The sequence below is a fragment of the Rhodamnia argentea genome, chromosome 5, assembly GCF_020921035.1.
Source record: "Rhodamnia argentea isolate NSW1041297 chromosome 5, ASM2092103v1, whole genome shotgun sequence".
In the NCBI taxonomy this organism is placed as follows: Eukaryota; Viridiplantae; Streptophyta; class Magnoliopsida; order Myrtales; family Myrtaceae; genus Rhodamnia; species Rhodamnia argentea.
Genome location: NC_063154.1, coordinates 15326804 through 15350613, shown reverse-complemented (window position 1 = coordinate 15350613; position 23810 = coordinate 15326804). Strand labels below are relative to the sequence as shown.

The following is a 23810-nucleotide window of genomic DNA, read 5'->3' as shown; positions in this document are numbered from 1 at the left end:
ATGCCCAGAACAACAGAGAAGGAGACTGAGGCTTGTTCTTTTCCCCACAGAATGACTGATTCCCGAGAGTCGATCCGTTAACCCCCTCTTCAGGTTTAATTGAGAATCCGCTACTGAAGCATGCTGCCGCTGGCATTACAGCGATGAGATTGCGTATCGAAAGCAGATGAATTTTCGAAGTAACGACGATTTTGAAGCGCATCGAAAGAGTGTGTACGCAATCGCAATGCGAATGCAACATCACCTCTTTTTCATGCCACAGCATTTCAAGATAGGAATAGTTCTGCAACCAGCAGGCAAGGCAGGCTTATGTTCCTTAGGACAAAAACATTGGAGGATCAAAATTAGTACTCGACAGCAATTTTTCTGTGACCATAATACTTTCATCCTCCTACTGTAGAGAACTCAATTTAGCAGTAGCAAGTGTGTAAGATGGTATATAGCCTTCACTCCTTAGGATCAAAAGCTTTCCTTACATTTGATTCGAGCTCTTATGGAAAACATAAGGAAAAAAAAAACGAACCGTATGATACATTCCTTTCATCGGTGAGTCGGATTCCTTTGAATCAGGCTCATCTATGAACTTGCCGAACTTCCCGGCACCGTCCTCTATCGGCTTCCCAGACATCGCACCGGGCAAAAACGTTGAGAAGAGCGAGGCCAACTTGTTTCCCCTCTTCTCTTGCTGAGGCCAGATTAAACGACCTTTCATAGAGGAAGAACCGAGCTCCTGCTTCCGCTGTACTTCGAGAACAAGAACCTCCCGCTCGACGAAAGCGACCTTGTTATCGAGCTGGATCCACTCACTAGTGATCTGCCGATCGACGAACTCGAACTGCCCAACAATCTCATCGGGAGCTTATCTTGACTTGCATTCCTCTTTGGGACGATAGCTCCGGCGATTCGCTGATTTTCCCCGGCTGATTCAGGATCGGACTTCCTCAAGGATCCTGATTCTCCTCGAAGAGCATTTGCGACCGCAAGACTGATCTTCAGAGCTGACAGAGAGTCTAGCGAAACGGATCTCCTCATCGGTTGCACCTCGTTGGAGTCCTCGATTCTCTTCCTTCCATCCTCCAAATCCAATTCAGCATCTGCCTCGCTCTCTCCCCTCGGTTCTGCAACTCTCTCCTCTTCCCTCCCCAAACCATCATCGATCTCCAGAATTCCCATCTCCCCTGCAGAATCGGAACTCTCCGCATTCGGCTGCTCCGGCGGCAGAGCCTCTGCGACGTTAGTGACAATAGGCGCGCGGCACATGGGGCAGTTGGTGTGAGATCGAAGCCAAGTATCAATACACGGCACATGGAAAGCGTGGCTGCACTTCGGCAACAACCTGAGAGTCTCATCTTCTTCGAACTCGCTCAAGCAAACAGAGCACTCTGTCCCGTCGATCAGTCCCTCGCCCTTCTTGTACTTACACACCGTGATCGAGCTTATGACCGACGGCTGGAGGCCGACGGTGCGGATGTACCAGATCGGGTGGTCAAGGACCGGCCCTAGATCATGATCAAGAAACTCATCATGGATGACACTCGTCTCCGGCTCCTGCGGTCCCCTGCCTCTCCGCCGGGACGACCGATTCACATAATACCTCACGTACAGCCCGTAGAACACAACTAGGACGAAAAACGCGGCGAGGACGGCGAATAGGATGACAAGATACTGCGAGAAATGGTGGGATTTCCTCACATGTTCTTCCAAGGAGGATTCATGCTGCGGCGGCGGCGGCGGCGGCAGCGGAGGAGGGAAGAGCGGGATCACGGAAGAGCGGCAGACTCTAGGACAAACGGCTAAGCAGGGTGTTATGCAGAACCCTGAGTCGTTTAGCAGAGGGTCGCAGGAGGTTTGGCAGATCGCGGAGACGGTCACGTTGATCGGGTCCGAGTACAGCAAGTGCCGGAGATGGTGCAACGAGCCCATCATCACGGAGGAAGGAGGGAGGGGCTATGGAGGGTTCATGCAGGGGGTCTGAAGAGAGAGAAAGGGCATGAACTAGAGAGAGAAAGAGAGAGAGGGTTTGGATTAGGTTGAAGCTTGAAGTGGTCCTGGTTTGATGAAGGAGGAGGAGACTGGGAAGGAGATGGGCAGCCCAACCACCACGGAAGGAATAAAGGATGCGTTTTGCTAAAGCTTTGAACGTTGAACGTGCAGATGGACATGAAGTGGAGGAGAACGATAACAAAGTCTTCTTTACTCGGCCCCTCGGTGTTGACTTGGTGGTGGTGTGATTTTTTGGGGACAGTGGCGGCTGACGGAAGAATAGGGGAATTAGCCCGGCTGGGATTAGTCCCTTTCCCTTTTCTAAATCGCCGAACTCGGCGGCCCGGTCGCGAAGGCGCCGTACCGTGTTTCCGTGGGATCACGAGTTCGAAACACGACGAGCTATTGAGCCGGACCCCTTGTGGGAAGATCCGCTCTCTTCGTCGGTGGGTCGTCGGTGGAACTGCGGTCACGAGCCCATCCTTATCGAGATATCGTCTTCGGAAATCCCTCTAGAATCGAGACGTTGCGAAACCAAGGGTGAGACCACATTTGAATTGTAAACTACATGCTAGCGACTATATGGTAAATAACTTTAAGTAATCTTGGAGAAATAATAATTCCATAAAATATCCCTTGGCGAGGGCAAGTTCAAGTGGACTCACTCATGCATTATAATACATTAGCTTCGCTTTATTATTATTATTTCAGATAATATCAATTAATTCGTATCGCCTCGATAATACTAGATCGAATAATCGCTATATGTAATACAGCAAAAGGCCAAATTTTTTTACATGAAAGAAACTCAATAAACATCTCGTACTTCAGGCACTATGCACTTTGCTTTGTCTAATTTCTCACTCGATACCAGAAAAAGAGAAGTGTGAGATAGTTTTATGAAATGTCTGAACAATTAAATTGATTTCAAACTTAGAATGTAAGCCATTCATTTACTAATTTCGAAGAACTTGGCAGCAATTTTTGGATGCGGGAGCAGGTTTGAAAATTTATATTTTTTTGGATAAAAAAAGTTCGAGATAGAATCGATATTGCGAAGGATTGTTTTGTTACAGAATCAAGTCAGGAAAAAGACATGTACAATCAAGTTTTTTTTTTTTTTTGGTACGACAGGTGTCTACATTTTGTACTTAAGTGGGACACTTGCCACAATTTTGTCATGAAAATAAGAAAACGAAGAGTAATAAATGACGAGTTCTTTCGGGTGACCGGATGTGCACGATCACATTCACGATTGTTCACCCCACTCAAATTGAAGACGACAAGTCGCGCCAGCCACCAAGCTCAACCACCCCAATTTATGATCAAATTGATGGCAAGGCCTAGAGAGGAACTGAGAAAAATTGTCGATACATGGAAAATCTTGGCAACTTGAGTTTAGTAGGGCCACGATGTGATAGGAGATACTGGCACAAAGAAAATTTAAATTTCATGTCGTTTTCTTCACCAGGGGAAGTTTTCGCCGACTAATTCGGTTAGCGGGTTATAAATATTTTCTTGAAATCAATCACTTGCATCTCTTTGAAATAATTAGTCGATAAATGATGCTTTCGTTACCGACGATAATTTATGGCTAAACGTTTCATGAGCGGTGAAAGAATTTTCCGCCCATTCGATTTTGTGAGCTATATATGCGATACTTTCTGAAAATATTTTTTGAATCATTTATTTTTTGTGAAAATACGGAGTGTTATTAACTATTGTTAGCCCTGCAATGCACATCCAAACGTTCATATGGATGAAGAAATAAGATGAGTTCGGAGGGGGTGGGTTCTCTTAATCACCATTGCCTAATACTTGATAGCCAAGTATCTACATGCTCCCGCAGTGGTGATGTGTATATAGAAACCCAAGACACGCCAAGTATCTACAAACAATTTTAGATGAAACGGAAAAATTTGTGAAACCTCGGAACCTTCCCTCTCTCTTTCTCCCCCTCGCCCGGCGAGCGGCGGAGTTGCCAATAGCGACATCCTAATGTCGACTCCTAGCCAAGATCCCCCCCAATCAAAAGACGACGCCCCCTCGAGTCTATCACCTCTACTAACTCATCGTTTGTGAAACCCCGGCAGGCGACGACGAGCACATCGTCCCTCGCTCACGACCTGTAGCTATTGGCCCCGTGCGGACCGCCGAGGGCAACATGTCAAGGGCGGAGCTCGGAGGGAGAATAGAGAATGTTAAACCATACAAAAGGCTAGTTAATTCACTTACTAAACTAAGCTAATGAACAATTATTCTCGCTCTCTTCTATTTGTGGCCGAACACTAATTACCCACCAGTAGAGAAACGGAAAAGAGAATAGCTATGGATGAGAACAGAAAAATTGGTAAAGCACTACGACTTTGTCAAAAAAAAAGGGCCAAAGATCTGTCAAATTTTGTTTCCTCACGCATTCCATCTGCTTACATAAAGGAAGCATATTATATTGCCTTGCTAGTATGAAAAGGAACTCTTTGTCAACCACATTCCTTAGAATTTTTATATCTGCAATTTCTGCATGGCACCAAATGTTACTATTATATCACTGAAGAGATGATCAAAGCTCGTGGCTTTGAAGTTTTAGGAATAAGTTGAAAGTCCTAAAACCTATTACGAAGGTGTAATTGAATCCTAAAATCTTTGAAAAACTTGCAATTGAATCCTAAAACTTTTTCAGAAAATGTAATCGAGTCCTAAAACTTTTAAAAAGTACAATCAAGTCTTAAAACTTATCATGAACATGTATGAGTTCTAAAGCTTTCAAATGGTACAATCAAGTTTTAAAACTTGCCATGAAAGTGCAAGTAAATCCTAAAACGTTCAAAAAATGCAATTATTGGAAGGACTTGATTTTACCAATTTGATAAGTTTCAGGATTTGATTGCACTTTTTTAAAGTTTTATTATTCAATTGCACTTTCGTAACAAGTTTTAGGACTTTCGGTGCACATATCCTTATGCAGATCGAGAAAACCCTAATTGATCAAATAAAGGACGAGGAACTTAAAAAGGTCTGTAGAGTGGCACTTAAATCGTTCTCATGTTGGGTATGAACAACAAGGAATTGATTATATGAATGGATTTAAGAACATATTTTGAAATTTCAAAGGATAAATCCATCCAGTCAAAGGTCAATATTTGTGACATTTCATAACTAGCTGGAGGCCGCAAACAGAAAAAAAAATTAAAAAGAAATAGAAAAGGAAAAATTAGACGTATGTCCACACGATGTGCACAATTATAATATTGTATTTGCGCGGGATTATTTCTACATTTAGTCGGTCGCCTAAAAAGTATTGATATAGTCTTTGACTCTTTGTTACATAGTCTGGACACCTTGATTTTCAGTTGAGCCTGATGAGGTCCTCCATTTGGACAAGACATTCAACCAATTGTTCATACTTCCTGATAGCCACTACATGAACTAGTGGGGTCAATTGACCCCACTATAAGGTTAGAATTAAATGTATAAGTGTCTCAATCTCGTGTTAAATTCAAGTTAAAAGTAACGACAGGAGAATTCAATGCATTATATGACTTTCATTGAACATATGTGGAGGAGGGTTTTCTGAGCCTTGAAGAAGTGTCGGCATTGTGCAGCGGCGACACCAAAAAGCGATATGAAGTAGAGACGACGTGAAAGGATGAGCAGACGATTCTAGTAGACTCAGGATGTCAAGTGACCGGGGAAGAATTTCGAGTTGGAGTCACTAGAAATCAAAAGGAAAGGACAATGATCAACTGTGGAAAATCATCTTGATTGTTGTAGATTACAATTTTGTCCACCTATCTTTACGTGTGGTGGTATTTTGAATAGAAAAATGCTTCTTTGATAGTACTGTTAGGATGATACAATCTCAATCATAGATTTGTTAGGACTTTGAACTCTAAGTCCCATAAGAAATGAATGAGAGTGAAGGATGAAGAGTCCCACATAAGAAAAATAGAAGTAGAGAGATGGGTTTAAATATTGGAGAAAAGACGATTTGTTTTATCCTGGAAGGCAATTGTCCAAGCCCCTTGATACCGATTGAGGGGACAAATTTGTCTTAAAGACACAACGTCATTTCGTTGGGCTCGGATTATTCCTCTACATTCAAACTACTCATTGCATTTGGTTTGAGGTTTGTCCATCAACTTATTCTACATATACGAACACTTATAGGCCACTACAAGATTCACACATCAGCACTGCGTTTGGTTTGAAGTTTGCCCATCAAATTTATTCTACATATACGAACACTTATAGGCCACTACAAGATTCACACATCAGCACTACGTGTTTTGCATAAAGTACTCATTGATTAGGAGATTGTGTATAAAGTACTCATTGATTAGGAGATTATGTGGTCAGAAACTACCGACAGAACTGTCGGACTAACGACTTCTTTTTTAATATACGCATGAGTTTTTTTATGGAAATTTTTTTGTAACATATGATGTTGGAATGGCCGTTGGATTTGCCTAATTAATAACAATATAGATAGATCAACTTATTGAAATATTGCGCATAGCATAGAGGAAAATATTATACACGAATAAGGAAACAAAAATATAATCAATTGGTTACTTTGGTGTGACACATGTCAACTTCTTGTATTTAGTGGGAGAAAGATATATACTTGTTTCGATTGGAACACTTAGGCTACGATTGATCCTTTATATTTCTAATCATGATAGGACTTGATAGGATATGACATGAATTCAAGAAATTTGCTATATTCCGTCCACTATTTGGTAAATCGTAGTAATATAATGAATATTTTCACATCTTATTATGCTCATTTTTTGGTCTAAACAATACCAGTGTAAATAAACCAAAAATTGCAGAAATAGAGATTGTAAGAATCTCTCCGGGCAATCTTGTCTACTTCATTTTTCTATGCTTATTTTTTATTATAAGATAGAAAAAAAAATCGAATATTAGAATTCACATATTATTTTGATTTTTTTAATTTCAGAATTTTGTTATTTGAGAAAAATAACTTTTATATTATAGATATATAAATTCTATCCATCTTCATCCCACCTCCTCATGAAATAAATTTATTGAGGCTATATCCTTTTTATATCTGAATTTATCATGTCTTGAGCATATATCAAGCATATGATATGATAAATTTTACCATATTTTGAATTTTGTCCTGACTATCGGGCCGGGAAAATAAAACCGAAGACCGAAGGATAAGCTTTTTCGTTGACCGGATCTGTGCCAAATCTGAATGGATTGGATTCACTTAACCATTGTTAAAACCCCCTCAAACTAAAACAAGTTTGGCTAGCTGTAAAGCTCAACCACCCCAATTTATGATAAAATTGCTCGAATAGCGTAAAGAGGACCGAGAAAGTAGTCCGATTGCCTTTATTTAGCCTTCGGATGGAAAACCTTGGCAACTAAGTTTATGGCCCGCAATGTGATTGGAGATGTTGGCATAAGGGCAGCAATCAACCCGATGGCGAAACAGGTGGTACCATGACTATAGTCGGTGGTTATGGGTGATTGATTTGGTGATTCTTAGGCACGTTATGCAGATCCAACCCTTCAATAGATGAAAGAATAAGATGAGTTCGAAGGTGGTTGGTAGTCTTAATCAACGGGGCAGAGGGAGTCTACCTATAGAATTGTTACATAGGCAAGTCACGAGTAAGCGCTATAAGATCGACATCCTCTGAAATTAAGTTGCACGTTAATCGTATGCGAAAACTAGAGAAACTTGCGATACAAGGGTTTTTGCTTACTTGTAGGAAAGGGTTTAGAGTTTCTATAACACCCTTTCGGTGCCACGTTTTGTCAATAAGTCCTTTGAGTGCATTCGCTAGATAATTTCCTGAAGTTATTGAGGCAATTTTGAATTTTCTCTAAAGGCGCAATCAAGGTAGATCCTTCTTTCTTTCTTGTCCCGACATGACACCCCTATGTCATGTGTGTTTTCATTTCGAAAGTACGCAATGAATCTTTATAAATAAATAAAAAATGGATTGAGTCCTAAGTGTGATGTGAGTGCATATGCGATTGGTGACGACTGCAATGTAGTGACACATGCTTAGTTTTGAAAAAATTGAGCAAAGCCATGTTACTACTTGGCCTACTTAGAAATGGGTTCCGGCCTTAATATACAAGGCAATTTTCATCCTTTACGTTTTCGAATTTTTCCTTTTTTTCTTTTTTCTGTTTTTTTCCTTTCCTTTACGCCTATGGCCGACCATTGATGATGGTTGGAGAGGGTGGTTGAGGGCCACCCTCGCCAATCATAAGCGAGGCCACCTAGGCTAGAGCCGAGGCTTTTGCTAACTGCTGAAGCCCTCACCAGCCTCGTTGGCCGCAGCACAGAAAATCAAAAAAAAAATGAGAAAAAATAATTTAATTGTCTTTGGATAAAAATACCCTTGGTTGCCGACCAGCGAGGTCAAACCCTTTTTGAAGCTGTCATGACCAATTTACGCCCTTATTTGAGGCTGACATGACTACTTCAAGTCCTTATTTGAAATTTTTCCTAAATTTTTTCAGCACAAAGCCCAAAGATCTTAGTGAGATTAAGTTCACAAACTTGAGTAATAGAGTTAATAGCCTAATAGGTATATAGAGACTAAAGGCATGCCAGATATCTCCATGTCATTTCATATGAAATAGGATGTTTGCAAAACGCTCGAATCTTCCCTCTTTGTTTCTCCCTCTCGCCCGGCAAGCAGCGAGGTTGCCAATGGCGACACCCTAATGCCCGACTTCTGGCCAAGATCTACCATCAGCAGTTACACCCCTAATCACCACGATCGACCCCTCGTGCGGACCACCGGGGGCACCATGTCAAAGGGAACGGTAAGGCAATTTGGCATTCTATGCCTATCTTATAATTTCAGCGTCAAACCCTACAAAAGAAGAGTCGATTCACTTTGCTAAACTAAGCTAACTAACGATCATTCTCGCTCTATTGCACTGTAGCCGAACCCTAACTGCATCGTAATTTCTTCTTGTCGCTGTAAACAACGATGCGCATATGGACCAATGCGAGCTGCATCGGCCGCCAGCAGAGAAACAGAAAAGAAGACAAATGAGGGAGGAGACGAGACAACTGGTAAGTCCGACTTTGTTAAAAAGATGGACAAAAAGCTGTCGAATCTTATTTCCTCACGCATTCATTTGGTTACGTAAAGGAAGCATGTCTTATCATTGCCTTGCGAGTATGAAAAGGTTTTGTTTAGTCAACCATAGTGCCCTTTTTTTTTTCAATTCTTAATTTCTGCATAATATCGAATATTACTATTATATCGCTGAAGTGATGAACGGAGTCGTAGCTTTGAAGTTTTATAAGCACGTCAAGAAAAACCCTAGATGATGAAATAGAAGGCCGAGAACTTAAAAAAGCCTGTGAAGTGATATTGAAACCGTTCTCACACATGATACGAACACCATAAGATTCGATTATTATGAATGGATTTAGGAGCAAGGTTCGAAATTTTAAAGAATAAGTGCAATCGGTCCAATATTAATATATGCGACATTTTTGAACTAGGTGGATGCGCGTAACCGGAAAAAAAACTAAAAAGAAACAACGACAAAGAATTAGACGGATGTCCATATGACGTGCGCAAAATTAGATTTGATGGACATCAACGCCCTTTCTTTTTCTCTCCCCCTCTCCCTCTCACTCTCCCTTTGCCCCTCCCCAAGTTTTAGGGTTTTGCCACCGGTGCAAATTCTCCCTCTCTCCCACCCTTTCCATTTTTCTGCGGCTGATCTTGGGTTCAAGACTTTTTTTTCTTTGCTTTTCTCCCCCACTATGTTTTGGAAGTTTGCAAGTGTAAATAATTTTTTGCAGCTGAACTTGGTGAATGTGGATCTTGGTTTGGTCATTTGTCCGGTCGATAACCACCGAGGATGTTCGTGACGTGCCACCGCAAACTCTCCCGGACTATGCCGCTCTCCTCTCCCGATTTAGATTTAGGTCTAGATCTAGGGATTTTACTTTCCCAAATTAAATCTAAATATAGATTTGGGAGTTTTTTACATATATTTGATCTGTGCACTTTCAACACACCGATGTTAGTATATGTGCTCGGCTATGGTGATGGGGACATCGAATTTAAACGTGCACCGCAAGCCATTGCAATTGGTACGAGAGTTTTTGGTATGCGTTTATCACTGAATTTGATGATCGGCCACTGAAATTTTATGATGCCAAATCTATTTTTGGAGGAAGAGAGCATGATTCTAGTTGCAGAATATGCTTTGATATTTCCTTTCTGATATTCGCTTTTTTCTGCAGTTATATGGAAGATTGAAAGCATTTTATGTACCTTTCAAATATTATCTTGATTAATGGATGGAACCTTTTTTTCAATAAAATAAATAAATTCGATGTGTTTTTGTTTATCTAATCTAGACACTTTGATTCTTAATTGAGCCTCATGAGGAGGCAGGCGCCTTACATTAGTAATTTCCCACTGGAACGGCTCAAAGACTCGCAAATCTAATACTTAATTTTAATTAGTATTAACTCGAGCAGGTATTAACCTTGCTGGTGTGAAAAAGGACTTTAAGGTCAAGAAAGCACTAAATGATAGCCAAGGACTCAGAAAGTTTGAAAAGTTACATTCAAATCGTTCTCAAATTGGGCATGAACCCCATGAAATTGACTATTATGAATGGATTTGAGACCAAGCTTTGGAATTTTTCAAAGGATAAAACGCATTCGGCCAAACATCAATGTTCGCGACATTTTCATAGCAAGGTGGATGCTCGCGAGCGGGAAAAAGCTAGAAAAAGGAAACGAAAAGGAAAAACTAGACGGGGTGCCCATACGTCGTGCACAATTATCATATTCTATGCGCGCGAAATTATTTCGACGCGTGGTTGGTCGCCTAATTAGTTTTGATGTAGTTTGTAGTTTGTAGTTTGGGTTATTTAGCACCTTACATTTAAGTAGTGGGGTCAATTGACCAAAATATAAAGATGAGAATTACGTGTAGAAGTTTAGTAATTTCGTGTCAAATTGACCCAATTACTTTATTTGGCTTGAAGCCTAACGTACGACTCGAAAATTCAATGTTATTATCCGTGAATGATGGTTTCTCTATCTATCTCGTTTTTTTTTTTTTACGGCATAACTGTCATTTAAAAAATAGACTTCAAAAAATAATAATTACATTATTAAAAACAATTTCATTAATAACAATAATTAAATTTAAAAAAAATCATTTCGTAATGAAAGTGATTTTCGTTAGTATAGATTTTCGAAAAAATTCAGAGGTTTGATTTTCTTTACAAAAGTTTAAATAATTATTTTGTCGTGAAATAACTCACTTCTCGTCGTCCTAGATTTTGAACGTGCTTTTGGAGGCGCACTTCTCTTCCAGTTTTCCCTCTCCAGTCCGTCGTCTTCTTCGATCTTCTCCTCTCCCGGCGCGAACCAAAATTTGAAAGCTTGTACTCATCGAGAGAAGCAGGGGAACAGATGGGGGATTTCTCTCGGAACATCGATCTGGAGAAGCTCGTTTCCTACAGCGACGACCTCGCCCAGGTCCTCAGGGACGACAAGGACATCGCTAACCTCGCTCAGTGTCTCCGCCAATCCGACGCTCTCCGCTCCTCTTGCGACGCCGACCTCGCCGACCTCCAGTCCTCGCTTCTGGGTCAAAGCTCTTTTCCTTTTTGCCCACCCTTTTGTTCCCACGTTGCAATTTGATGGTGATTTCGATCGGAGATGCGCAATTCTGCGTTTCTGGGAGTCTCGGAGTCCGTTGAGCAATGCCGCTTGTGATTGTGTTTGATGGGTGCCACTGTTTCTTGTCATTTCGCAGTAACAGTTCCTAAATGGAATGATTTGAGCTGAAAATGATTCAACTGAAAGTTATTGATAAGTTCAAGTTGATGGCTGAATTTGTATGACATGGTGACATTTGAATTGTAGCTGCTGTTCCGTAGTGGCATTTCCGAGTTTCTTTCAAAAATTTCTTCTTTTGTCGATAGGGATGATGGGATCGAAGTGCAGGTAGTTCAGGGGTATGGGCTTTTGGAATGCTATCTGGTGTGCGATTGATATAATTGGCCAAGTTTGTTTGTTGGTTATTTGACAATGAAACGAAGATGCAGGCAATTTGTTTTGGCATATCCTCTTTTACTCCATGTTATCTGTAGTACTATGCTTCCCTGCTAATTCTGCAGAATCTTCTATCACTGAGGACAACGAGTAATGCAGTGCGTACAGTTCTGCTATAGTTTTCGTGACTCATATTTTTGGAGTCCCCCATTTTAAGTATGCACGTCCTAATACTAGGATGTTATCCATCCAATTTGTGCGACCCATGAGTTAAGTCATATATATGTAAGTTATGAGTTTGATTTTGTATAACACAAGTAAATTGCAGACCAGACACCAAACTGATTAGAGATATTGGTATCTACGTTAAATCACTTAACGGAGGCTTTGTCCTTTCTGTTATAAGGCTAAAGGCATTTCTTATTTCGTGAGGTCATGAGATCTGATTTAGAGACTCCTCAAAAACATGAGCCATTTTGCAGATGTGCTTGAGTGATCTGTTTATTATGATGTTAGTTGAACAAATATTTGGAAGCCCTCTTATGATGCCTGCATGTTGTTCAAGTAAACTATATACTAAAAGTGTGGTTTATAACCCATTGAATCACATAGAGGATGATAAAGGAATATACTGGCTGTTAGACTATTTGATTCTTTTCTCTTGCTTTTTCCCTACTTAATTATGCAAATCTTTCATCTTAAACAGAATTTCTTGTTTGATTCTTTCTTGCTGTCTTTGATTTGGTAGCTTACTCTGTTATATAGATCGGAATATGGGTTTTGCCTTTCTTTGCTTTTGCATTTTTACAATTTCTCAAAGTAGGTTCTTCATTCAGTGGTAATTATAATTACTTCTTTGTGTGACAATTCATCTCCTATCAACCTTGTTGATTGATTGGCTATTGGGATCAGGGGTATGCTCTGAGAGTTGTTGAACATTGTGACTTGTGATTGTCTGTAGTGGACACAACTATTTCCCTGTGACAGACAGGCTAATATTGGAGACATTTCCTGAATAACGATACTTGTGAAGACATCCATGAAAACCCCAAGTTCATTTTCTGTCATTTTAACTAAAAATATCAGGACCTTGTATGTCAAAAATAAATCTTGCCAGTTTGCTTATTGGTTATTTGGCAATGAAATAAGAACATGGGCTATTTCTTCTGGAACACTTTGTCCCCGTTTATCTATAGCACAGAGCTTTGCCACTAATTCGGTAGAATTCGATACGACTGAGGATGATATGCAAAGTTATCTCTATTCACAATCACAATGACTTAACAGTCTTGACCAACTTCATTAGACGATGGTTTGATTTTATCATATACCTCTTTCATGGTCTCTTTACTTTAAGTGTTTTTGGTTTAGCAGAGTATGGGGAAAAGATTGATGCTTGCAAGAAGAAAACTGAAGCAGTGAGATCTGAAGTTGCTGCAGATGTGGATATCGACCAACTCCAGAAAGAACTGCAAGAGGAAATTGAGAAGGAACGACTGCTTATGGAGGATTTGAGATAAGCATCTATATATATATATATATATATATATTTTTATAGCATTGATGATTCTTTTACATGTTCCTTGACAACAAATTGATTTTCAATTTTGTCTTTCATATGTACCAACACAACTGGCACCAACGAAATTAATGAGCTAGATCTTCAAAGGATTTCGATTGAGGAGAGGAAGCAAGTTTTGAAGAAACTAGAGCAAAATGAGCGGAGAGAACAGTAAGTTCATACACAGAAGCTTTTTATTTCTTCAAATTTGTACTGACTCTACAAATTGGCAAAAGAATGGGACTGAAGATTACAAAATCTTAACTTGTGTCTGGCATTATATGTTTGCATCTGCATTTCTGGATATTCTTGCTATTGTGAAAAAAGCGAGGCTCTATATGCCTTTGACAGCCTGTTGCTAGCTAATTCCGAAGAACCATTAGTTTGCATCATCAGGTTATTGGATGACTTGTGTAGTTGATTAGACATACATTGGAATGGCAAAGTAACCTTTTCTCCATCTATACAATTAGTGATATTACATTTCATGTGATTCACACAAGAAGTTTAAAATGCTAGACCGCTGAATCATGTTTGTCTACTTAAGCTGATCTCTATTATATGACGGGTTAGGATGAGGTTAGTGGCACTGGATAAGTTCTACACATTTATGCCTTACTAGGGTGTAGTTGGCAGCTTCTGTGGATTCTCCTTGCTCATAGTCCAATATTTGTGCTAACCGGGATTTTGTCTCCTGTGTCCTTTTGCTATAACTCTATCACCATTGAAGATGGGTGTAAGGGGCTGCACAGTCTTATACAATCATCAATCAGAAGTGTAAATTGCCTGGTCTTCAGCATTTATTCGCACATAGAGAATTCTAATTAAAATTCCACTCTTATACTAAATCTTCTATTCCTACCCCTCCGTATAATCCCAATTTATATTGCCCCTCCATATAAGCTGATCTCTATTAAATGACGGGTTAGGATGAGGTTAGTGGCATTGGCTGAGTTCTACGCATTTGTACCTTATTAGGAAGTAGTTGGCAGCTTCTGTGGATTCTCCTTGCTCATAGCCCAATATTTGCGCTAACTGGGATTTTGTCCCCTGTGTCCTTTTGCTATAACTCTATCACCATTGAAGATGGGTGTAAGGGGCTGCACAGTCTTATACAATCATCAATCAGAAGTGTGAATTGCCTGGTCTTCAGCATTTATTCGCACATAGAGAATTCTGATTAAAATTCCACTCTTATACTAATCTTCTATTCCTACCCCTCCATATAATCCCAATTTATATTCCCCCTATCTCACTCTCTTGTGATTGACACAAGAACTTTAAAATGCTAGACCACTGAATCATGTTTGTCTGCTGAAGCTGATCTCTGTTAAATGACGGGTTAGGATGAGGTTAGTGGCATTGGCTGAGTGCTACGCATTTGTGCCTTATTAGGAAGTAGTTGGCAGCTTGTGTTCATTCTCCTTGTTCATAGTCTAATATTTGTGATAACAGGGAAGTTGTCTCCTCTATTCTTTTGCTACAACTCTATTGCCATTGAAGAAGGGTGTAAAGGGCTGCAGATCCTTATACAATCATCAATCAGAAGTGTGGATCTCCTATTCGTGGATCTCCTATTCATACCCCTCCATATAGAGCATTTCCAGTTATTCTTGCTATTGTGAAAAAAGCGAGGCTCTATATGCCTTTGACAGCCTGTTGCTAGCTAATTCCGAAGAACCATTAGTTTGCATCATCAGGTTATTGGATGACTTGTGTAGTCGATTAGACATACATTGGAATGGCAAAGTAACCTTTTCACCATCTATACAGTTAGTGATATTACATTTCATGTGATTAACACAAGAAGTTTAAAATGCTAGACTGCTGAATCATGTTTGTCTACTTAAGCTGATCTCTATTATATGACAGGTTAGGATGAGGTTAGTGGCATTGGATAAGTTCTACGCATTTGTGCCTTAGTAGGATGTAGTTGGCAGCTTCTGTGGATTCTCCTTGCTCATAGTCCAATATTTGTGCTATCCGGGAAGTTGTCTCCTGTGTCCTTTTGCTATAACTCTATCACCATTGAAGATGGGTGTAAGGGACTCCAGAGTCTTATACAATCATCAATCAGAAGTGTGAATTACCTGGTCTTCAGCATTTATTCACACAGAGAATTCTAATTAAAACTCCACTCTTATACTAAATCTTCTATTCCTACCCCTCCATATAATCCCAATTTATATTCTCCCTATCTCACTCTCTCTTGTGATTAACACAAGAATTTTAAAATGCTAGACTGCTGAACCATGTTTGTCTGCTGAAGCTGATCTCTGTTAAATGACGGGTTAGAATGAGGTTAGTGGCATTGGCATTGGCATTGGCTGAGTTCTATGCATTTGTGCCCTATTAGGAAGTAGTTGGCAGCTTGTGTTCATTCTCCTTGTTCATAATCTGATATTTGTGCTAACCGGGAAGTTGTCTTCTCTGTTCTTTTGCTATAACTCTATTGCCATTGAAGGGGGAGTAAAGGGCTGCAGATCCTTGTACAATCATCAATCAGAAGTGTGAATCTCCTATTCCTACCCCTCCATATAATCCCAATTTTCATTCCTTCACCCCCCCTCTCTCTCTTCTTTTTTCCGCTTGCCTACAATATTTATCTACTGGTGCTTTTAAGCGTCAAATCATCTGCTGGTACCTACTGCTTACCCAAATCAACAAACTAGCTGCCATTGATCTTCCAATCTTATGGTCATCTCCAGTTGGTAGTAGTCAAACTGGAGGGTAGTTTCTTGCAGAGTAAAATTGCTTGTTTTGATGTTGCGGCCTGTCTTCTTATTTCGTAACAGCCTGCTCCTTTGCTTTAGGAGTTGTGTACGTCTGGTCCTTCAAGCACTGAACCCTAAATACTATACTTTCAATGACTTAAAAGGGAAAGCGCAATGAATAGTTGCTAAGAAGTAAGAACATGCTGTCAAAGCCATGTAGGTCCAGAAAATTATATCTTTTTAAGCTGCTACCTTATCATTTCAACGACATTGTGAAAGTTTTGCAATTGTTAGCCCAAATGTTTGGGGCCAATGCATAAAGTTTACTTGTTTACTTGCTTCTAGTACATATATTTTGTCCAACCATGTCCTTAAATCCTTTGTTCTTATGCACTCCACGGATGCGTGCACCATGTGCATGAGTGCTTATGTTGATTTGAGCTTGTCTTTGTGCATTCTTGTGCAGGAATAGGCAATGAAATTTGAAAGATGTGAGGCTCAAAGTTATTTTGCTTTCTTTTAAATTGATCTTACAGCATGACTCATTCAACGTAGCCTTCTTCCCCTCTGTGCTCTTTTGCGGTCTGATGCACAACGTACACGCTCAATAAGATTCTCTCGTGTTAATCCAAAGTTAATATCCTCTCCTTTTACCTGAATTCACAGGATGAGTCTTTCGATGTATGCCTCTGTGACGAATATCATCCCCAACTTGGATGACGACCCCAAAATTTCAGGATGTATCCTTTCAGTTTATTCTTGTTCATGTACTCCAATGCAGTGGCACTGACCAGAGTTCACCGTCTTCCCCAGATCAGTTGGTCCTTGAATCTGAATAACCACAGATATTGTTGACAGGGAGAAGAGGGTGGTGGATAAGTTTGAGTTTGACTCGACAAAGATGACTGCCTTTGACACCTGCACGAATATCTGGAGGATGATTAGTAACTCATAAATATGGTATATCATGCTCGTCTACCTTCACATTTATCTGGCTACCAAATATTCTGCTCAAGCTCCTCTTCGCGCATTGTCTCTCTCTTTTCACGTTACAGGTAGAGGTTAGGTGAATGATCTCCTTCAGGGAGAAGCCGAATGGAACGCCCTACAAATCTCGGTGGATCGGTTGATTCCTCTCTTTATCAGTGAAAGTAGTGACAAGAACGAGCACATTTTGTTCCGGCATGATGTCTGTGTGTTTTCGAGAAACTGGCATGGACCCCCGAACGCTGTCGAGGTGGTTATGGGGACGGAATTGAGAGCCTAGCCGTATTTCCTGGTGTTACATTACTTGTATGTGCAACATGATGTGCTTTAGAATTTGTAGGCTTGTAGAAATTTCGAATTGGAATTTTTTTTTTTTTTCTGAAACTTCGAATTGGATTCAAATGCAGGTTTTAGTGCTTGTTCTTGTAAATTATACCCTGCAGCCGTCTTTTGAGATGACTTTCATGAGTAGTTTAACCCTGTTTATCTCTCTTTTTTACTGATGAGGTCGTTCTAATTTGTTTTTAAAAAAAACAGACATTATGGCTTCTAGATTTTCTTGATAATTCTAACTCGCTAAAGTAAATAAATTATGTTGCAAGAATCTTTGTAGCATGTTCTATTCCAGTACCGCAAAAAATAAATTCAAACACGTTTTTCACACTTTAGGAGTTCATTCATCTATGTTTTCGTTTTTTTCGACCAAAAAAATAAAATTGCGTTTTCGTTTTACGAAAAATTTCCTACCATTGTGGCCATATCTAATTTTCGGAATTTTGGCCTCGATTAGCAAAGAAGTGCTAGAGAAATTCTCGAGTTATGTGAATCGATTCAATTTGGAAACTGTGTGATTAAATGACAACTTTCAATAAAAACTTTGGACTAATTCTAACTATGGTGCGCACTGACTTAAAAAAGTTGTGAGAAGAAAACATCACTTAAAAGAAAAATCCAACGGGAAGCGGAATTTTTCTCACAATGGAATGAATTTCTTCCTCTTTCATTTTTTTTTTTTTTGTGAAGGTACTTGTAAAATTAAAAAGATGGGATTGTATCGAAAGTCGCACCTACTTTGATCTCAATGCTTTCGGTTTCGAGCCATTCGATCATCGCTCGTTATTTATTCCTACGAATTATATAACTAATCGACTTATTTTTCGTTACGAATTACATAGATCGGTAATTAAATCGCAACATCCAGACAATATTATTTTCCGATCAGGCGGAATAATATTAATTCGGTTCCCTCGGTACACAATGTAATTGTTTAGGCGAATCAAAAATCGCAAATGATATATAAATAGACGAATATTATTAGCAATAATAAATAATAATCTCAGCATAAACAATGTAATCAATCCTCTGTAATGATCTGTCCAATGTGCATATCTCTACGGCTAAAATGTCGAAAAAAATAATTTAAACATTATGGAAATCCCAAAAGAGAAAAAGAAAAAAACATTAGGCTAGCGAGCGAGAAGCAGCAAGAATCCGGCGATCCGCTTATATGACCAAACCAGCGACGAGAGCGACGATCGCCACCGATCCAGCGAAGCCAACTCTGTTGCTGAAGGCGCTATTTTTCCCAGGCGTGGGCGCCTCGGTCGGCGGAGACGTGATCGTCGGCGACGTAGAGCCCGGCGCGGGAGCCCCGGCGGCGGGAGACGACGGCGGGGGCGACGGGGGAGAGGTGGCGGTGCCGGAGGGAGACGGGGCGGAAGCAGCCGGCGGCGGCGTCATCGGAGAAGGCGACGGGGAGGTGCGGGGCGACAACTTGGACGGGGTGTGGGCCGGCGACGGGGCGGGGCTCTGCGCCACCGCAAGGCCGACGAGCAGTACCGCCATTGCGGCCAGAGAGAGCAACGCGCTCGAGCGAGCCATGGAAGAAGAGCGAGAGGTAAGAAAGAGCTTCTTAGAAAGAGAGAGAGAACTGAAACTTAGTGAGAGAATCTGCGACGGAGCGAGGGTTTTTGGTGCGATGATTGACGGAGAGAGCGACGGTATTTATAGAGGTTGTGCTCCGAGTGCTCCTCGGCGTTGGAAGTCCGTACTTCGGATTCGACCGTTGGATTCATGTTATAATCGGGAAACCCTCGGGTTCGATCCGACGGTGGCGATCCATTTGTGCTTTGCTGACCGAGTAGCGCCCGATCGATCACGCGGTTCAGGGGCTCTCGGGTTTCGTATTGTAATCGGGGAAAACCCCTCGGGGTCGATCCGACGGTGGTGATCCACTCTGTTTTTACTGACCGAGTGGGGCCCAACCGATCACGCGGTTTGGAACGGGCTCTTCCCCAGTTCCGTCCTACGAGTGATGCCAGCCTTAGCTGGGGTTTAGTGGCGACAGTTGTGACCCCGTCCCCGACGTACACGTGGCGCCGGGAGGGGGAATGGGAGCCGTTGGATACGTGCTGCCTTTTGCAACGGTCGAGAATCGCGCGGATCTGACGAATTCGGGTTGGGTGGGTGGGCTGGATTGGGTCAACGCCCGTTTGGGGAAGTCGTGCTTCTTTGGGTAACGTTAAAGCGCGTGGGTCGCGGCCCTTTTAAAGGGAGGTTAATTAATGAAATTAATTATTATCCTAATTTTGAAGGAAGTGGATCTGACCTGATCATATATGGTAATAAGTTCAATGCAATAATTGGAAAGTCAAGTCGCGTGAAAAAACATCATCCTCGTATTTGCATACATGGGTCTCGTCAATAGTTTCACACGCCAACTTCACAAAACTAGTAAATTTTTTTAGCATTTGAGAATCAAAATCACATTTTATATTAGCACTATCAAGAAAATAAAAACTGTAATTTGAATTTGATAAATCTGAAGCAATTTGCATAAAATAATTATCATTTTGAATGGCCGCTCTTTCTAAGTGAATTTCATTTAAAAAAACAGCATGAACTTTACCTACTTTTATGAAGAATAACGCGAGATCTAAAATATACCACACATACACACAATCTTAAGTTGAAAATTTCATGGTACCCCATGAGTCATTCATTCTAAATTGATATTCGTCTCACAAAAAAAAATCACAAACTAGTACTCGCTCAACACATTAGCCCTAAAATAATTTTTGTCTCACCAAAAATCCTTACACAAATCTACCATCCATTAGCATTACATGCAATATATTGTTAGAACTCCTGTCACATAATGACGTCGTTCGACAGTCATACTCTAGTTGCCTAGTTGGATTTGGTCTAGGAGGGGCTTGATTAGAAAATTTTTAAAGTAAAAGTACTTGATTGGACAAATTAAAAACATCGAGACTGAATTAGAAAAAAGCGTGAAACTATAAGAATTTTTTTTTTACTACTACTAGTACTAATATGAGGATGAAAAGTACAAAAATTCATTTCTCCCCTTTCTCTAGTTGCGCAAACGAGCACAATGTTTCCAATCCATAGTAGTAGAGAGGATCTTGTAAAAAGTAAAAACAACATTTCTTTTGGTTTCCAAAGAAAAAATTTATTAGAAAGGTTAAAGGTAAAGCGGAGATGAAATGAAAGTAACGATATGTTTTCTCTTTTTTGTTCCTCTTCCCTTTTTTTTGGAGGGGGGTGATTTCAAATAAAGGTTATGAAGTGATCTTATTTTCTCAAATAAAGACCCGAAGTGACCATAGAGTCTCAAAAAACGGCCTGACCTAAGAGTGATTTTTTTGTCATTTCTCCTTTTTGATTTTTTTGACTTTTTTCTTTATTTTTCGTTTTTATTTTTTTAAAATTGAAAATTGAAAAAAAGGAACACATAGCCTCCTATCACGTGTTGAGGTTTTGCTAGTGCAACCGATCAATCATATGGTCGAGAAGAATCCAAAGACCTCATGTCTCTTGAACATCAAAATAATTGAGGCAAGGAACGTCTAAACCTCCCTACCAACATCGAGGAAAACAGCCCCATAGCAACTGCATTGGCAATGGAGACAAGTTCAAGCACCCTCCGTCGTCTCCTTGCTTCGTCTGCAAAGGTCCTCATTGGACCCAACTCTGTCCAAACAAGAATAGGATTAACGCACTCGTCGCCAAGGAAGGTGACGGGAGCCACAAGAAGAAACAAGGGAAGTGCGACTCGGAGGCATAAAGACTCTCAACTCCGTGAAAACTCGATCACCGCCAAAGAAATCCTCGAATGCAACAACTCTACATTTCGTGAGAGTCAAGATACGCGATAAGCCGCCGCTCTATGCCTTGGTTGACACGAGAGCAACAAACATATTTGTCGGTAAGAGGAGGAATCGGAGCCATCGGATGCGTGCTGCCCTTTTGCAATGTTCGAGAACCATGCGGATCTGACTATTCGAGCTAGGTGGGGGGGGTCCAACGCCCGTTTGGGGAAGTCGTGCTTCTTTGGCTAACGTTGAAGCGAGTGCTTCGCGGGTCTTTTAAAGGGAGATTAATTAATGAAATTTGATTATTATCCTAATTTTGGAGGGATCGAATCTAATCTAATCATATAAGGTAATAAGTTTAATTCAATAACTGGAAAGTCATGGAAAAAACATCAATTCTATTATTTGCATAGATGGGTCTCATCAATATTTGACAGGCCAACTTCATAAAATTTGTAAATTTTTAGAATATGAGAATCAAAATCACATTTAATATTAGCACTACCAAGGAAAAAAATTGTAATTTGAATTTGGTAAATCTCGTACAAATTTGAATATGATAACAAATTTTAGAATGCATGTGAAGCAATTTGCATATAGTAACTATCATTTTGAGACTCAAGATCGGCTGCTTTTTCTAAGCTAGTTCCATTATTTAGGGAAAAAAAAAACAGTAGAACTTTACCTATTTTATGAAGAATAACGCAAAATCTAAAATATACCACACTCACACACAAACTTAAGTTAAAAATTTCATGGTGCCCCACGAGTCATTTATTCTAGATTAATATTCATCTCACAAAAAAAAAAATCACAAACTAGTGAACTCTCGACACATTTGCCCTAAAATAATTTTGATCTCACTAAAAATTACAAACTGGTACTCCTGACACAAATCTACCATCCGTTAGCATTACATGCAATATATTGTTGGAACTCCGGTCACATAATGCGTTATCCTACAGCCATACTAGTTGTCTCGTTGGATTTGGTGTAAGAGGGACTTGATTAGAAAAATTTTACAGCAAAAACTGAAACTGAATCAGAAAAAAAGGCGAAAGCATAAGGATGAAAAATATATATTTTTAATTGAAGTTTGATCAAATATTGATGGAGGACAAATAATATGATTGACGTCCAATGAAGTTAATTTTGATGCTCACCAAAAAGCTAGTAACTCAAAGATTTCATAAATGCAGTCCGATTTCTGAATGTGTGTCAAGAGTGTAGGTTTTTGTGAATTGAGCTGCACAAATCAACAGTATGAAATATCACAATAACTCACTCGAGAAAGCTGCAATTATTCCAATTGTCAAGAAATTGGAAAGCTTATGAATCACGTCGGTCAATCAAAATCGTAATTTGTTTGGCTTCGTTTTATTTTGAAATGGTTAAAATTCACAATATCTAGAGATTTGGTCGTCTAATTTGGCAAATTCAGTGCAATTGGAGAGCTCTTGCAGTGTGCTACTAAATTGTGACGCTCAATCATACTTTCTATCAAGGTTGACTTTTTCGATCGAAAAGTTATTCGAAGTATGATGTATAATCTTATGTTCATAGTGACTACCACGAATGTTCATCCAACCTTTGGGCAACCTTAGAGAGCATATTGAGCTTGAGGCCGGTGGCACTAGTGAACATATATACACACATGGAGAGAGAGAGAGAGAGAGAGAGAGAGAGAGAGAGAGAGAGAGAGAGAGAGAGAGAGAGAGAGAGAGAGGACGAGCGATGCCAGGTAGACATGGCCAAATGGGCCCGGAACCGCCGGTTCCGACCCGATTTTTTTTTTTAAAAAAAAAGGGAGAGGCACAGGAGAAAGAGCCGTTGGGCTGGGGAACCGGCGGTTCCGAACCGGAACATACCCGGAACCGCTGGTTCCACCTTTTCGTGGAATCGGAACCGACGGTTTGGCCGAACCGACCATGTCTATTGCTAGGGGTGGAATTGTACAGCCGGAGTGGCAGGTGTGAGTAGTCCGGTGAGAAAGGAAATTTGCCTGAAAAATAAGGAAAAAATTGAAAGCTTTGTGAGATCTAAGAGAACGTGAGATTTCACAGTTTCCCCAAAAATTTCATTTCTGCCCTTTCTCTAGTTGCGCAAACGAGCGCAATGATTCCGGTCCTTAGCAGTAGAGAGGATCTTGTAGAAAGTAAAAACGACATTTCTTTCGGTCTCCAAAGAAAGAACTAATAAGAAAAGCTTAAAAGGTAAAGCAGAGATGAAAGCGACGATATGTCTTCTCTTTTTTGTTCCTCTTCGTCCTTTTTTATTTCTTCAAGCCACTGTCTCGTCACAAATTACACTGCCCGAGGGGGGTTGTAGGAAAAGGCGGTATTGGATGCTCTTTTGTCGAATTTATCGAGGTGAGGTAAGAAATCCTAAAAGTTCATTGGAAAAGAACAATC

At 40.3% G+C, this 23810-nt stretch overlaps 2 protein-coding genes across 4 annotated transcripts; one reads left to right on the top strand and one right to left on the bottom strand.

Annotated features, from left to right (window-relative positions):
- Positions 1-281: 281 nt before the first annotated feature.
- LOC125314971 (E3 ubiquitin-protein ligase RING1-like) lies at positions 282-23127 on the bottom strand. 2 transcript variants are annotated; one of them, XM_048278559.1, is made up of 2 exons: positions 23089-23127; positions 282-1996 (listed from the first exon to the last, which is right to left on the bottom strand). In XM_048278559.1, the coding sequence occupies exon 2, from the start codon at positions 1924-1926 to the stop codon at positions 709-711; it is 1218 nt and encodes a 405-aa protein (XP_048134516.1). In that variant the 5' UTR covers positions 1927-1996; positions 23089-23127; the 3' UTR covers positions 282-708. The 2 variants fall into 2 exon arrangements, with proteins under 2 accessions (XP_048134516.1, XP_048134517.1); XM_048278560.1 differs by having other exon boundaries at positions 23085-23102.
- LOC125312464 (kinetochore protein SPC24 homolog) lies at positions 11306-17538 on the top strand. Of its 2 annotated transcripts, none has more exons than XM_048278561.1 (5): positions 11306-11615; positions 13394-13538; positions 13653-13754; positions 16964-17037; positions 17143-17538. In XM_048278561.1, exons 1-5 carry the CDS (start codon positions 11438-11440, stop codon positions 17250-17252), a joined length of 609 nt encoding a protein of 202 aa, XP_048134518.1. In that variant the 5' UTR covers positions 11306-11437; the 3' UTR covers positions 17253-17538. The 2 variants fall into 2 exon arrangements, with proteins under 2 accessions (XP_048134518.1, XP_048134520.1); XM_048278563.1 differs by having other exon boundaries at positions 13397-13538; positions 17143-17467.
- Positions 23128-23810: the final 683 nt, after the last annotated feature.